The sequence below is a fragment of the Mesoplodon densirostris genome, chromosome 11 (genome assembly GCF_025265405.1).
Source record: "Mesoplodon densirostris isolate mMesDen1 chromosome 11, mMesDen1 primary haplotype, whole genome shotgun sequence".
NCBI lineage: Eukaryota > Metazoa > Chordata > Mammalia > Artiodactyla > Ziphiidae > Mesoplodon > Mesoplodon densirostris.
In genome coordinates, this window is record NC_082671.1 from 44,433,784 (window position 1) to 44,448,867 (window position 15,084).

The following is a 15,084-nucleotide window of genomic DNA, read 5'->3' on the forward strand; positions in this document are numbered from 1 at the left end:
CGTCACTGGTTCAAGTTCACACAGCCAGGAGAAGCAGGTCTTTCTGGTCAAGTCCAGTGCCACCCACTTCCCTGCCACAGCCCAGTGAAGGGGGATGGAGCTCCAGAAGGGCACTGAAGACCTGATGCTCAAGCCTCCCTCCAGCACAGAGCATGGCTCCCTCTGGTGGCTGGAGCATGAAAGCACAGGCCAGCTCCCAGAGTCTCACTCTCAGGTAGACACAAACGGCTTTTTTTTTCTTTTTTACAATTTTATTTATAACAATATCTGTGTTATTTAGTTGTAAAGGAATTCAGCAAAAATTATTAAAACGTTCATATCCCCAAAACGGGGCTGCCCGCTTGCCCTTCCTTGGTGTGCCCCACTTCCTCCTCATCCCCAGGGGAGGGGAGCCTGGGGGAGTGTTTACCAAAGAAAGTCTCCAGCCCTGGGAGCCACAGTGGGGGCACTGGAGAGGGGGAGGGCCTGTCTGGTAGGGATACTGAGTGTGGCCATCTCAGAGGTGCCCCTAGAGTAGGGGCTGGGGCATGCGATGGCCTCCCCCAAGAAGAACTAAAAAACTCCATCCTTTCCTTCCTACCTCAGCCAGAGCCAAATCTTCCAGACAAGGGCAGCAAAGGACTCACCCGCCCCAGAATCCCGGAATCAGCCCTCAGGGAGCTGGGAGGGGTCGGGGGGGATGAGAGGGGAGAGCCTTGACGACGTGTCTTGCACAGGGAGGGGGAGGCAGCGCCACCAGCTCTCCCAGTGGGGCTGCAGTTTTGGTGGGAAGGTGGGAGGCAGGGCCCCCTTATACCTGTAAGTTGTGGGGGCCCCCTTCCTGCGCCCCCTCCCGGAAGGCAGCATTGGGCGGGGTGCTGAGGAGCAGGCAGGAAGGAGAATGGAAAGAGATAATACTGTGCTCGCTTGCTCGCTTGCTCACTCACATATAAAAAGTAATTCCTTCATTTTTACATTTATACATCCCAGCAGGGCTGGGGAGGGGTTGGCTGGGCAGGATGGGGGCTCCTTGAAGGACTTCTCCGGCAGGGGGCAGGAGGCTCTCTGCAGAAGTCCGATGGTGCAGGACCCTATGCCAAGGGGTCCCCTATCTCGTCCTCAGGGCCCCGGCCCAGGAGTTCTCGCTTCTCATCCGTGCTGGCCAGGGAGTGGCGGCTGCCATGACCACCCATATAGAGTGTGGCGTACACGGGGTTGGTGAAGTTGGTGGGCTGCAAGGCGACAGAGCAGTCAGGTGGGGCTCAGGGGCTGGGCTCTGTGGCCCGGGTACCCCATCCCCACCTCCATTCCATCATCCAGCCCAATACCCTTGGTCACCCCACCCACAGCCCTTTGTCCCTGTCCTGGAAGCCTCCTCCCCTGTCCTCCCAGTCCACCTTGTCAGGGTCCAGGGCGAAGTCGGCATCCAGTAGGCCCCCTACATCATCAGGCTCCCCGCCTTCGTACATCTTATAGGTGGGGTTGCCAATCTCCACGTTCATGGCCCCGTTGGTCATCCGCTGATGCTGGAAGCCCTTAGCCCTGAGAGGAGGAAGGAGGTTGGGGGCAGGGATTCCAGGCGGATATGGCTATAGGGTGGTAAAATCATGGCCACCATTTTCCGGACTCCCCATAACTCACCCTCGGACTCGCCGCTTGTACCAGAACACCACTCCCGCTACCAGAAGCAGCAGCAGCAGCAAGAGCAGAGGGATTAGGATGGAGGCCATATCTAGAGGGGAGGAGGTGGGGAGCTCAGTCTGAAAGGCCGAGGAGGCACAAAGTCCTCCGTCCCAGGTCCCGGCAGCCCTGCCTCCCCAGCCGCTGCCACCTACGTCCAGGCTGCTGTTGGCCGACCACGTGCTCCTCACACCGGGGTCCCGCCATGTGGGGTGGGCACCTGCAGACAGGAGGGGCAGAGCTGAGGGGGCATGACATCCACAACCGTGGCTGCCGGGGAAACTGGGAGGGACCGCAAGATTCTGCTGATCCGGCTCAGACTTGGGGGAGGGAGGGATAATCTAGGCCCCAGTGAGGCGCAGGCCCAACTCACTGGCACTCAGGCATCATTTTGCTGTTCATGGTGCAGGAACCACCATTGCTGCAGTGGCCAACGCAGGTCAGACAGCTGGGGGCCACCCGGCCATCGGAGCAGCTGCAGGAAGGAGTGAGAGGATGGGCAGGGCTGATGGAGGGTGTCTGAGATGCTGGGGAAGGGGCAGGGCGGGGCTGGGAGGAGTGGGCGGCGGGTGGGACACGGCAGGGTCTGGCCGGGCAGACTGCAGGGCGGGGCCCCACTCACTTGCAGGTGACATCCCCGCTCTGCTTGTTGACCACGCAGGCCCCGTCGAGACAGCGGCTACACTTGTTCACCTCACACCTGGGCCCCTCGAAGTAGGCGGTGCAGCGGCACTGCCGGGAGCCGTCAGCCGCCATCTGGCACGTGCCGAGGTTCTCACAGTAGCCAGAGCACTGCCCTGTGTTTTGGGGGGGTGGGAGAGGAGGTGCCTCGAACGCCACCCTCAGGAGGGTCCCCCAGAGGTTGTGGGGGGCAGCTGCCCGCCTGAGGGGACCCCCAGGCCTTTTGGGTGACTCCCGCCTCCTCCCGAGCCCCTGGCTGCCCCACGTCACAGGCTCCAGGGTACAAAGATGTCCCGGAGCACCCTGACACGGCACTGCTTTTGCTTGAATAATCCTGATGCCAGAGGGCTCACTACCTCGGTGGGGAGTGTGCTGACCCCTCCACGGGGGAGCACTGGCAACTTGGGCCTGGCTGGGCCGCAAACGGCCTCTCTCCAGAGAACTCGCACCTGTGACATCCACCTACGCTCTCAGACCCCCAGCTCCATCATGCCCTGCCCCAGGGCCCAGGGACGGCTCACTCACGGTACTGGCAGCGGTCGCCCAGGAAGCCAGGCAGGCATCGGCACTGGGGCTGGTTGCCCTGGTTGACGGTGCAGGTGCTGTTGTTGGCACAGTACCCCGCACACACCTGCTGGGTGCATTTGGGGCCCGTGAAGCCTGTGGGGCACCGGCACGTGGGCATGCCTGGCGGGAGAGGATGTGTGAGCGGGGCTGTGGCCCACTGAGCCGCCCTGCCCTGTTGCAGGGGAACAGGGCTGGGAGGGCCTGGGCGGAGGGCAGACGGCAGAGGAAAGCGACACGGGGTTGGGGGCAGGGGTGAAGTAAGGCCGGGCAGGGGCTGGGGACTTGTCTGAGCGGAGGCGGCTTGCTGGAGGGGCTGGGAGCCCAGGGGCCGGGAGGAGTCCCGGCAGGAGAACTGAAGGCCGTACCGGAGGGGGAGGCAGCACAGGTGCCCCCGTTGCGACAGTGCTCCCAGCACTGGTCCAGCTCACACTTGTCGCCCGTGTAGCGGGGCTGGCAGCGGCACTTGGGCTGTCGCCGTGCATTGAGGAAGCAGCTGCCACCGTTGAAGCACTGCAGGTTACAGGTTCCGGGCCGAGGAGCTGCAGGAAGGATCATGGTGGGGGTGTGCAGAGCCGGGGGGTGGTGAGGGGAATTCAGGTGCTGTAGGGAGGAGGGCTCTGAAGCATGGGATGGGGGACCGGGGAGGGGCGTGAGCATACCGTCTGGCGGGGGCGTTGGCGAGGGCACAGCCACACAGGTGCCATTGTCCAGTCGCTTCCCGTTGGGACAGGTGCAGACAGGTCCACTGGGGCTCAGCAGGCAAAGCCACTCGCACTTCTTGCGGTCACAGGGGTTGGTCACTGCAGGTGAGGGCAGGGGTGGGAGGATGCTGAGCCCTGTGGACCCAGAACCTCCCCTGCCCACCAGGACCTGAGGCTGCAGCCTGGAGACTCAGCACCCCCTGGCCTTCCCTGCCCCAGCCTGGGCTCTCTGTCTCCACTCACCTTCAGGCTGCTTGTGCTGGTGGTACAGGACCACATCCGAGGCGTGGCTCAGGCCCCCCGTCAGGTTGATCAACGGGCTATGCCCAAACTTATGGATCTTGAAGACACGATTATTGATGTAGGTGACGCCATAGATGTAATCCTCAAAGACATCGATGCTGAAGGGGTGACTTAGGCCTGCGGAGGGGTCAGAGGGGACTCAGGCCCTGGTCACACTCTCCAGGACACTGGGCCCCAAGGCTCCCAGGTACCTCTAACTCAAACATCCCAAAGCAAACTCTCCTCAACCTGTTCCTCCTGCTGTGGCCACTACTGGCAAAAGGTCCCATCAGCCCTAGACGTCTGGGGTCAGGATCAACTTCTGCTCCCTCTTCTCACATTGGCTAAGTTCCTATTATTACCCATATTGCCTCCACGCAGCTCAATATACTCATTGGTAGAATGAATGAATGGAAAAGTGGCCCAGAGGGTCAGGGTGAGCCTCAGGCCTGCAGGACTGGTGCAGGGGGTGTCTGGTTGGGAGGGGCCTGAAAGGCACTGCAAGACTGTTGAGGGCCAGGCTGAGGAGGATGGTAGGTGCTAGGTGAGGCCTTGGGCTCAGAGGGGAGGACAAGGGCCCGAGGCTGCTGGTGGACTCTGACCTCGTTTGCTGTCAGCAGCCACGATGGGGTCAGTGCCGTTGAGCCGGATGCTGCCAATGACTGAGAGCTTGGCATCCGCCCAGTACAGACGTTCATTGTGGTAATCCACGGCCAGGCCTGGGGGAGCAGAGAGCACCGTGAGGCCCAGCCTCCCTGCCCCAGGCTGTGGGAGCAAGCGGGACTGTCTCCACGTTTGGGACAGTTCCACCCTGCTCCCATGATCACTCCCAATCACCTCTTCTGGGAAAAGCCTGTACAACCCATCTGTCCCATCCCAGTCCAAGCCCCTTCCCCTAACTTTTGTGTGGCCCCAGGCTCAGCGAGCCTACCCCTCCCACATCCCCTGCCCACTCCTGCACGGACCTGTGGGCCATTGGATGTTGTCCTGTACCAGTGTCTCCCGAAGGGTCCCATCCATGGCTGCTGTTTCAATCTTGGGGTGGTTCCCCCAGTCTGACCAGTACATGGTGCTGGGGAGGGAGAAGGAGTGAGTGTGGCTAGGACCTGGGCTCCCACAGGAGGCCACTCAAGGTGGGCACAGGGCACAGAGACTGCTGGGTACACAGAGAGGAGGGTGTTCTTGTCCACCTCCTCCAGAGAGAACTGGGGGGAGTCAACTTCCTGACCTGGTTAAAGATCTTTTACTCTAAAACCACACTGTGCTGCTCCAGAGTCGTCTAAGTAGGCAGAGCTGCCCCCTGGAGCAGAGAAGCCCAGAACCTGGCTGCCCATGACAGCCAGCCAAGTGGAGGTCAGGCCCCACCTGAGCAGGCCAGCAGGACCCCAGGCAGCATCAGGGAGGGCCAGGGCTGGGCGCAGCCTGGAAGACCCAGGGGCCTGCGGAGGACTCTGACCTCAGGCTGGTCTGGGAGAGGAAGGACAAGCCGGGGGATGCTGGGCACCCACCTCCAACCCAGGGCTTCCTAGCCCCAGCCCAGATGCCTCCCCCCAGGACCCCTGCCCACCCCCTCAGCGGGTCCACCACAATGGCGTGGGGCTCGTCAATCATGCCGGAGATGAGCGTCTTGCGGTTCTCGCCCTTCATCTGTGCCACTTCAATCACATCTCGGCCCGAGTCGGTCCAATACACGTTCCCGGCAACCCAGTCGATGGCGATGCCCCTTGGCATCTTGAGCCCTGAAATCTGGATGAGGGGGTTATAGTTTCAGAGGCTTCCACCTTTTGTCCTCCTGCCCATTGTCCAGCCCCCCGACACCTGGCCAGCCTGTCCCTGCTAGGTATCACGACCCTGATTTATTGAGGAACAGAGTAAAGCCCAAAGAGACGAAATAGGTTAGTAAGATGGAATAGGTTAGTTAGTGGGCTGGCTGTGACGATCAGGAACTGAACGTGGCTCTGATGCTGCTGGCCAGGTGCCCCCTGTGCCTTGTAGCCTCGGGCTGCCATGCGGCAGAAAACACCTACTGATGATGGTGCTGCTCTGTCTACCTGCTGTCCGTGCCTCATGACGTAATCCAGAGTCTGCCCTGCATGCCAGTCTCACCCTTTGCCCCTTCCGCTGTCCTCTGCAAACTCTGCTCTGAACAGTCTGCTTTTTGGAGTCTTCCCACCCAGCCCGTGCCCCCATGTAGGTCCCACCCCAGGCTGGGTGCTCACATTAAGGTGGGTGACACCCCGGTCAATCTGTCGCCGGTGGCGATTGGATGTGGTGGGAGGCGCAGCAGGTGGCAGGCTGCGGTAGGAGATGGTGCCCGTGTGCCAATTGGTCCAGTAGACGCGGCCAGCCTTGACATGGACATCCATGGCATCGATGCGGACACTCTCATCACCCTGGAAGGCCTGCTCATAAGCCGAATGGGGGTGACTGGGGAACAGGCTTCGGATCTCATTGTCATCAGCAATGTACAGGACCTGATACTCAGAGCCTGGAGGGACAAGAGACCAGATGTTGGCGGGGGTGAAAGGTGGGGCTGGGGGCTGTTGCGCCTGGTGCTGGAAGGAGCCGCCGCAACGTGCTCCCCACCCAGCCCAGCGCCTTTCACACTAACAGTGTCTCTTCTCCTAATCAAACCATCTGACCCAGCCAGAAGTCTCTGTCATCCGGTCCCAGAGCCAGGCTTGAGGACTCCAGCCTCAGCCCTTGGAACTCCCCCTCCCCTCCCCCCCCCTCCTCTCCTGAGGTGATCTAGTGTGACCTGCTGTCCCTCCTCCTCCAGCCTCATGGACTTCAGCCTCCTCATGGCCTCTGCTAGCATCACCACGGTCCCTGCTCCCCACTGATATCTGCTTGCGGGTGCACACACATGTGGGGGTGTATGAGCATGGCCATGGAGGGAGGCAGGTGTGCATGGGCATCTGAGTGCACTTGGGCACATGTGGTGGGGTTGTGTGTGCACAGTGTGTGTGTGTGTCTGGGTGTGCATACATGGATGTGGGGTGTGTTTGTATACAGGCATGAGGAAGGTGCAGGTGTGCATCAAAGCATATGTGGGTGTAGAACTTACATGTTCTCACCAAAACAAACAAACAAAAAAGTAAATACATGAACTGATAACTGTTAACTCGATGGGGGGGAATCCTTTCACAAGGCGTATGTACATCAAATCATCACCTTGCACACATTAAATATCTTACAATTTTGTCAATTATACCTCAATAAACCTGAAAAAAGCATAATGGGAATATGCAGGTGGGGTACACTTGGCTCTGTTAAGTGTGGTGATGCGCACCTGCGTGCTCTCCCCCCAAACTTCCTCAGCCCCAGGACCTCTGGCCCCTGCGCAGCTGCCAGAACGGAGTGCAGAAAGCTGTCCTGCGGGTCTGGAATTCCAAGCTTGGGCAAGGGTGCTTGGAGGAAAACACAGCATTCCAGGTCCCGTTTCTTATCCTGGCGTTGTAAGCCCCGCCCCCTCTCTCCATCCTCTCCCAGCTCCTACCTTCCGCCTTGCAGGTGTTGTGCGTCTTCATGAAGTTGCGCGCGCAGCTGCACAGGTGGCCGCCCTTGGTGTTGTTGCAGAGCTGTGAGCAGGTGCCGAAGCGCAGGCATTCGTTGATGTCTGGGGGTTACACAGGAGGGTCATGGAAAGTCTTGCGGCTGGGGCTTCTGCCCGCCCCGCTGGGCCCCACCTTCCTACCCTGGCATCCAGGCTGGCCTGGCACCGTGTGGAAGCCAGAGCGGCAGGCACAGTACGCGGCTTTCTCGGTGCGCACGCAGCGTGCCTCATCCCCGCAGATGCTGGCGTTGGCGGCGCAGCTGGTCAGCTTGGGGTCTGCAAAGACAGAGAGTCTAGGCCTGGGCTTCGGCTCTCAGCCCCTCCCGGCTAAACCCTGCCCCAGCACGCCGGGTCTCACCGATGCTGCAGCCCTCCTCGTCAGAGCCGTCCCCGCAGTCATCGAACATGTTGCAGCGCAGGGAGGAGGAGAGGCAGTGCTGGTTCCGGCACAGAAACTCCTTCTTGTCTTTGCAGTGCGGGGTCTGGGCTGTGGGCGGCTCTGGGGGAGGGCGGGGCTTGAGGTCCGGGGTATTTACCACCCTGCCCCCTCTTCCCACTGGAACCCCCAGTCAGTCACGGGTAGAGGGGGTCCCAAGCCTGGCTGTCAAGCTTCAGGGGAAGCTGGTTAAACATCCAGATTCTCAGTCTCCACCTCAATACCTTCCCCAGGGGCTTCTTTCCCTCCAAAACAGGGCCCCCAGGCTCCCGGCAGTGGATCCTCCCCTCTCCCGGTGAATCGGCTCAACAGATGATGAGCCCACTTGGCCCAGCCCCACTGCCTGTGCAGCACCCCCACTCTAGGCTCCCCAGGCTCCCCCTTACTGGCCCCCTGCTCACCACAGTCCTCCTCATCAGTCCCATCCCCGCAGTTGTCCGTGCCGTCGCACTGGCGCCCGATCCACAGGCAGACGCGGTCGTTCTTGCAACGGAAGGGCCGGTTTGGAGGGCACACGAACCTGGCTGCAGCAGCGAAAGGAGACAAGTCAGAATCAGCCTCGGGGGCGGGGGCGGGCCGAGGGCCACCAGGGTGTGTCAGAACCCCGCCTCCGCCTCGACAGAAGCCCCGCCCCCGCCTTGGAGCCCTGCCCCGTCCGAAGCCGCGTCCCCACCCAGGAGCCTCACCGCACTCCTCAGGGTTCTCGTCTGAGTTGTCCCCGCAGTCGTCCTCGCCGTCGCACTTCCATGCTAGCGGCTTGCAGAGGGTGTTGTTGCACTGGAACTCGTCCAGGGGGCAGGTCCGCACTGGGCGTCAGGGGGAGCAAAGAGTAAAGAATGAGCCCTGAGCCCCAGGCTGCTGGCGGCCGGGTCTTGCCCTCCCTCCAGGGGCAGAGACCTAGAGGGAACACGCAGAAAGCGGTGGTACCACCAGATCGAACCCGAGTTTCCTAATTTTCTACCAGCCGGGTAAGCTGGGCAGAACTGCCTCCTCTGGTATTTAGGGGAGAAGAGGCATTTTGGGGGAAGTGTCCAGAGGGGTCCAGAGAGCCCTCTTTCTCTGGTGGTGCGGCAGGGCTCCGGTGTGGCAGGGCTACTGTAGTTCAATGGCAGGTACACTCAGCTGGGAGTCAGGAGACCTAGGTTCCAATCCCTGTCCTTAGCCCCCCAGCGCAGAGCTAGGACATCTGCCCTCAGTGCTCCAAGCGCCAACCTTCTCTCACCCGGCCTGCCCACTGCCCCAGGAAAGGAAAGTGAGCAGGGACTTTACTTCTCAGGGCAGCTGACTGCTGTGTTGGAACTTGTGGGATGGGGCCTGGGTGGACACAGCCCACAGGTTTTTCTGCTGGATTTCAACCCAACTGGCTCCTGATTAAGTGCTATTGCGGGGTGGGGGTAGGGTGGGAGGGCTGGGGAGCCGAGCTGGAGGGGCTCACCGCCAGTGCTGCAGGCTTCCTCATCACTGCCGTCCATGCAGTCAGCATCTGCATCACAGCGCCAGCGCAGGGGGATGCAGTGACCACTCTTGCACTGGAACTGGTCCATGTCACAGCGGGGGGTGCAGTCTTTCTGTGGGCACAGGAGCAGCATCCTGGTCAGACCTGGGCACCCCTGCAGGCCTGCCCTGACTCTTCTAAGGCCATCCCTCCCTCCTTCTGGTCTCCCTGCCCACCTCGTCTGAGCCATCTGCACAGTCATGATCCCCATCACATTTCCAGCGCCCAGCGATGCATCGGCCATTGGCACAGGAGAACTCACTCTCAGAGCAGGGCCGAGGGGCTGGGAAGGACAGGGGAGAGACAGGCCCCAGGAGGGTGGGCATAGGGACTCAGCCCTCGAGAGCATCTCCAGCCCTTGCAGAGCAATATCCCCCATCCCTGTGTCCCTGAAGGCCACAGTTGACTGGCATAATGACCAAGATGCTCAACTAATCCCGGGCAAGCCAACTGGCTGCCCTCATGGGACCAGTCGGGCCCAGAGGGCACTCACACTTACCCCTCTGGGGCAGACACATGAGAGAGGGCACGGGTCCCTGGCCCTGCCCTCAAGACAGACTGTGTGTGGGGAGGGGAAGGGAGGGACAAGACCACTAAGGCAAGCACCAGGGTTTAGGGAGAGGCCAGTAAAGGATGATGGGCTGGCACAGCACGGGGACAGGTGGGCTCTGGGGCAGCATCAGGGGATGTGGTAGGAGCACGGGCACATCAGAGACACCTACCTCTGCAACCCCCAGAGGACAGTGTGAAAATGGAGAGAAACATGAGATGAGGTGAAATGGCACAAACTCAAATGCACAACATGGAGCGGGGTGGGGTGGGGTGGGGTGAGGCGGGAGGGAGCTCCTGACCCCCGGCCCTGGGAAGCAGCCACCTGCTCTAGTGCAGCCTGGTGGCAGTAGGGGCAGGGGTACTGAGCGGGGAGGTCTCCTGGGGGAGGACACCTGCTGGGCCGGGTGGGACGGGGTAGGGGACATACTGCAGCTCTCCTCATCAGAGTTGTCGCCACAGTCGTTGTCGTAATCGCACTGCCAACGGCCCGGCACACAGCGGTTGTTCTTGCAGCGGAACTGGTAGGGCTCACAGGTACGCTCGTCTAGAAGAGGCAAGATTGAGGGGCAGTCAGGGACAGAGTCGGGGGCAGACATCAGGGCCCCGGAAGGTGTGGTCAAGATGGCCAGGAGCGGGAGAGTGGGCATTCCAGCCTGACCAAGGTCAGCAGTGGGAGTCCAGGCCGTGTTCTGAGATGTGGAGTCTATGGGACCTTCTGGGGCAGGAGGGACGCGAGTGGAGGGAGCTGCTTTGGGGAGGGGATCGACAGATCCCATAGGTGGGCAGGTGTGTGCTGATGAGATGCTGGCAGGAGTCGGGGCGGGAATTAGACAGGAGGTGGTGGGCACAGGCCGTACGGGGACGCAGGCGGCAGGCAGCCCCAGCCCTGCCCGTCAGGTGCCTTTCCCTGGAGCAGGGCTGGGGGAGCTCACCACACTCCTCTTTGGGCTCATCCGAGCCGTCCCCGCAGTCGTCCTCTCCGTCACACTTCCAGCGCGCCGGGATACAGCGGCCCGAGTCCTTGCAGCGGAATTCATCCACTCCGCAGGTCATCTGGGCTGCAAGGGGGTGGTCCAGTGATGAGGGGGAGGCTCCTTTCAGGAATGCACTGTGAGGGTGAGGTCTGGGTGGGAGCGGCCACCGAGGGGGGTCACACGTGGGGGTAGTGGGAGCAGCAGACACTGTGGAGGCGGGGTGGGCTCCCGGAGACTCACTGCAGTTGGCGGGCTCGTCACTGCCGTCCACACAGTCGTTGTCCCGGTCACAGACCCAGACTCGGGGGATGCAGCGCTTGGTGATGGAGCACTGGAACTGGTTGGGGGCACAGGTCACCTCGGCTGCGGGGTTGGGGAGAGAATGAGGACCTGCCCATTCCACCTCCCCCGCACAGTTCAAGATCCCCATCTTCTCCCTCTTCCAAGCCCTGGCCTTGTCCTGGTCCTGCCAGCAATTTCTTGGGAGGAAGGAAAAGTATCTTCAATTTTGGTGATTTTGTCTTCTGGATCTGTACATCTCTACGATGTGCGTGATGATTTTACGAGCAAACCAAGTCACACCCCATATAATTTATGTTGCTCATCTAGTAACATTACTTGAGAGCAGCACGACCCCTAGAAGAAGTGGGGGCTGGATTTCAATGTGAATTGTGTTTCCGTGCCCGTTTTCCACACACACACCCCCCGCCACCGCCCGGGGCACTCACGACAGTCCCTCTCGTCCTCCCCGTCTCCGCAGTTGTCCTGCCCATTGCAGCGGAAGATGCCCGGAATACAGCGGTTGGTGTTGGTGCACTTGAACTGACTGGGCAAGCAGACGTGGATGTCTGTGGGGGTGGCAGGAGGGGAGGGTAACTAACGGTGGATGCAGGACTCGGGAAGGGCGGGGGTCCCACTCCCTCGGGGGGAGAGCGCAGCCCCAGGGCTGGAGCATCAGAAGTCCAGCCTGGAGAGGTGGCCGCTGTGGGCTGAGCCTCCTTGCCCTGGGAGCGCAGTTACCAAACCAAACCTCCAAATCCCGGGGAGGACAAGGCAGGGCAGGAGGGCAGCCCTTTACCGCAGTTGGCCTCATCACTGTTGTCCTGGCAGTCGTTGTCCCCGTCACAGATGAAGGCAGGGTTCGTGCAGATGCCTGTCGAGCACTGGAACTGTCCTGGGCGGCACTTGAACTCGGCTGCCGGGAGGGGAGGCTCAGCGTCAGCAGGGCCGGGGGGTGGGCCACTAGGGGCCTCGGGAGTCGGGCGGCCCTGACGCAGGACCCTCTTGCCACCCCGCCCGGGCACTCACGACAGTCCGGGGGCTCGTCCGAGTGGTCCCCGCAGTCATCCTCCGTGTCACACTTCCACCAGAAGGGGATGCACTTGTCGTTCTTGCACACAAACTGGAGGGCAGGTGGGGGCGAGAGGGGTTGGTGGGGGTCTGGGGAACTCAGGAGGTTTTCTTTCGAGGGGCCGGGATGTCTCAAAGAAGCAGGGGGGTCAGGTATCTTGGGGGGAGGTTGAGCTGGATGGGAGGTTGGGGTGTGGTGAGCACAGGAAGGCCAGGCGAGGGGGCATCTGTGTGGAGGTTTGGGCGGGGAGTCAGGGTTAGGGGGTGGGGTGTTTGTGTGAGGTGACGGGTGTAAAAGTATTGCTGTGGGGAGACAAGAGGTAGGCAAGAAATGCGGGGGTGTTAGCGTGGGAAAACCAGATGTGTGAGGACAGTAGGGCGGGTGCTGGGGTCCCAGGAGGAGTGCAGGTAGTGGTGTGGGAGATCGGGGATCGAGGCATGGGGAGCGGGGTCTGGGGAAGAACCTCACCTGGCTGGCCGTGCAGTTGGACACACAGTTGCGCCCATCGCCACCCAGGTAGAAGTTGGTGGGACAGGCACACTTGTGGCCGCCCCCGGGGGACAGCAGGCACAGGTTGCTGCAGCCGCCATTGTTGACCTTGCAGGGATGGTTGGGCACTGCCGGAGGAAACGTGGTTAGAGGGTGGCAGACTGGCCCAGTTTATGGACCACTGCTCCCTGGGCCGCCGGCCTCTGGCGGGGCGAGGGCAGTGCTCACTGGTAACACGTTTTCTGGTCTTTCAAAGGCTGCCTGGCCCATCTATCCTGGGCAGAGGTGGGATGGGTCCAGACCCTGCTCTTTCAGGAGAGCTGAAGCCAGAGATAGGAGAGGACTCTGCTGAGGTCCCAGGATCAGGCTGGACCCAAGCCCCGCACGCGGCCTCCCCTGTGCTCTCCCCCTCAGCTCTGGCCTGCCTACCTTCGGGGTCTGGCCTTGGTGGTCTCCACCCAAACCTGCTCTACTGGACGGCCTCAGGGCCTCGCTGCTACAAGATTCTAGGGCTGGACCCAAGCTGGGCTGTAGCTCCTGAGAGCTAGAACATAGCCTGCCTACAGGCCTCCGAATCGCCTGGTGTCTGCAGGCACTGCTGGGTCAGTGCTGGGGAAGGGGTGGGCTGGAATCCCTGCTGAGACAGCAGGGGCCCACCCCACCTCAGGGGCCCCTCGTGCCTGGCTCATCGGGGGTCGGCTCTCGGTCCTCGGCCGCTTACCGTCAGGCTGGCGCAGGGCATGGAAGACATGCAGGTCCATGGGCCGGTGCAGTGTGCTGATGAGGAGCGTCTTGTTGGTGCCCGTGGTCTTGTGGGCTCTGTTGATGGACTTTGTCTCCCAGTCGGTCCAGTAGACGTAGTCCTCGAACAGGGTCAGGGCGAAGATGTGCGGTATGTCCTGGCTCAGCACTGAGGGTGGCAGGGGGCCGGGGGACAGGTCGGGTGGCCGGTCAGCACCGAGTAGTACTGGGCGCCTTCCCTACTGGGCCCTTAACCCCACAGCAACCCTATGAGGTGGGCACTAGCCCAGCTCCAGCCCCTGGCCGCACAGCTGGCAAGTGGCAGAGCTGAAATGCAACTCCTGGCCTGTCTGACAGCAGGTTCCTGCCCAAATACACTCTACGGTTCCCTGGGAGGGAGTGGGGGCGTCCTGGGTACGCCAGCCCCAGCCCTTCTGCTCCCACCTTCCTCGGGGCCTGTCATCTGAAACTGTGCATGGGAAGGTGCCTCTCCCTCTCCTTCCCGAGGGAGCTGGTGGTGGCCTCATGCCTGGGCGGATCCAGGGGGCATACCCTGGGGTGCTCTGAACCCCCAGACCCCGGGTGGGTGGTGTCCTCAGACCATGCCTTCTGGCTTTTAAGCCTACTCTTGCCCCAAAGGCCTGATCCCCTGTAGCTTCAGAACCCCCATCCCCACTGGGTCTGCTGTGCCTGGGCGGCCTCACTGGCCCACTGACCGACGTGACGGTTGGAGCCATCCAGGCTGGCAAACTCAATGTAGTCCTCACGGGCGTCGGCCCAGTAGATGCGCTCAGTGACGTAGTCCAGTGTCAGGCCGTTGGGCCACGTGATCTTGGTGTCCACGATGACACTGCGGCCAGACCCATCCATGCCGATCCGGCCGATCAGTGAGTGGTCCCCCCAGTCTGTCCAGTACAGGTACCTGTCAGGTGGGTGAGCGGTGAGCCCTGAGAGATCCAGCAACTGGTCCCACCAGGAGCCTGCAGGGAGGCTGGGTCTGGACGCCCGAGTGTACCAGCTGCTTTCAGAGGTCCCCCCAACCGTCCTCGCCCACGTACCCATTCTGCACGTCCACCACCAGAGCCCTGGGTTCACGGAGGCCAGAGCTGACCAACACCGTGCGATAGGCCCCGTTGAGCTTGGACACTTCGATGGTGTCCCGGCCTTTGTCACACCAGTATAGGTTGCCGCCGACCCAATCCACAGCCAGCCCGTCGGGGTTGCTGAGGCCCGTCCTGTGCAGCACCTGCGGGCAGGGGCAGGGAGGAAGGGCCCTGGGTGAGTTGGGGCAGGACTCTCAGCCGCTCTAGGAGCACAGCGGATGGAAAAGGCCCAGCCCCGGGCATGGTGTCAGCCCAGGCTCGAGGAAAGGGGTCTCTGGATGAGAGAGACCACAACCCAAACCCCACAATGCCTGGGAGCACAGGTTTAAGGGAGGTCAGACAGAAGGGGAACTTACTGCTAATTAGGGAAACAGACAGGAATCTCCTAGACCTCGCTCGCTGGGCTTAGGGGAGAGAGGAGTGAGGACAAGCAGAGTCCTGTGGTGACTCAGTGTGGAGCGGGGAAAAGGAATAATTCCGTGGGGTGGGTGAGAAGA

At 61.5% G+C, this 15,084-nt stretch overlaps 1 protein-coding gene across 2 annotated transcripts in view; it reads right to left on the reverse strand.

Moving 5' to 3' along the window:
- Nucleotides 1-243: 243 nt before the first annotated feature.
- The window catches only part of LRP1 (LDL receptor related protein 1), an 81,555-nt gene continuing 66,714 nt past the window's right edge, over nucleotides 244-15,084 (reverse strand). For both annotated transcript variants that reach the window (XM_060111749.1, XM_060111748.1), the window contains 31 exons: nucleotides 14,543-14,730; nucleotides 14,201-14,406; nucleotides 13,465-13,653; nucleotides 12,723-12,871; nucleotides 12,212-12,305; nucleotides 11,982-12,098; nucleotides 11,632-11,751; nucleotides 11,144-11,266; nucleotides 10,862-10,987; nucleotides 10,357-10,473; nucleotides 9,554-9,660; nucleotides 9,318-9,450; nucleotides 8,569-8,688; nucleotides 8,284-8,406; nucleotides 7,805-7,945; nucleotides 7,588-7,722; nucleotides 7,390-7,509; nucleotides 6,110-6,378; nucleotides 5,458-5,636; nucleotides 4,856-4,962; nucleotides 4,493-4,609; nucleotides 3,852-4,028; nucleotides 3,567-3,707; nucleotides 3,273-3,446; nucleotides 2,866-3,027; nucleotides 2,282-2,456; nucleotides 2,033-2,134; nucleotides 1,815-1,879; nucleotides 1,621-1,711; nucleotides 1,377-1,521; nucleotides 244-1,211 (listed from right to left, as the gene is read on the reverse strand). In XM_060111749.1, the coding sequence (XP_059967732.1) occupies nucleotides 1,071-1,211; nucleotides 1,377-1,521; nucleotides 1,621-1,711; nucleotides 1,815-1,879; nucleotides 2,033-2,134; nucleotides 2,282-2,456; nucleotides 2,866-3,027; nucleotides 3,273-3,446; nucleotides 3,567-3,707; nucleotides 3,852-4,028; nucleotides 4,493-4,609; nucleotides 4,856-4,962; nucleotides 5,458-5,636; nucleotides 6,110-6,378; nucleotides 7,390-7,509; nucleotides 7,588-7,722; nucleotides 7,805-7,945; nucleotides 8,284-8,406; nucleotides 8,569-8,688; nucleotides 9,318-9,450; nucleotides 9,554-9,660; nucleotides 10,357-10,473; nucleotides 10,862-10,987; nucleotides 11,144-11,266; nucleotides 11,632-11,751; nucleotides 11,982-12,098; nucleotides 12,212-12,305; nucleotides 12,723-12,871; nucleotides 13,465-13,653; nucleotides 14,201-14,406; nucleotides 14,543-14,730 (4,353 nt within the window). In that variant the 3' untranslated portion in view covers nucleotides 244-1,070. The remainder of the gene's footprint in view (nucleotides 1,212-1,376; nucleotides 1,522-1,620; nucleotides 1,712-1,814; nucleotides 1,880-2,032; nucleotides 2,135-2,281; nucleotides 2,457-2,865; nucleotides 3,028-3,272; nucleotides 3,447-3,566; nucleotides 3,708-3,851; nucleotides 4,029-4,492; nucleotides 4,610-4,855; nucleotides 4,963-5,457; nucleotides 5,637-6,109; nucleotides 6,379-7,389; nucleotides 7,510-7,587; nucleotides 7,723-7,804; nucleotides 7,946-8,283; nucleotides 8,407-8,568; nucleotides 8,689-9,317; nucleotides 9,451-9,553; nucleotides 9,661-10,356; nucleotides 10,474-10,861; nucleotides 10,988-11,143; nucleotides 11,267-11,631; nucleotides 11,752-11,981; nucleotides 12,099-12,211; nucleotides 12,306-12,722; nucleotides 12,872-13,464; nucleotides 13,654-14,200; nucleotides 14,407-14,542; nucleotides 14,731-15,084) is intronic.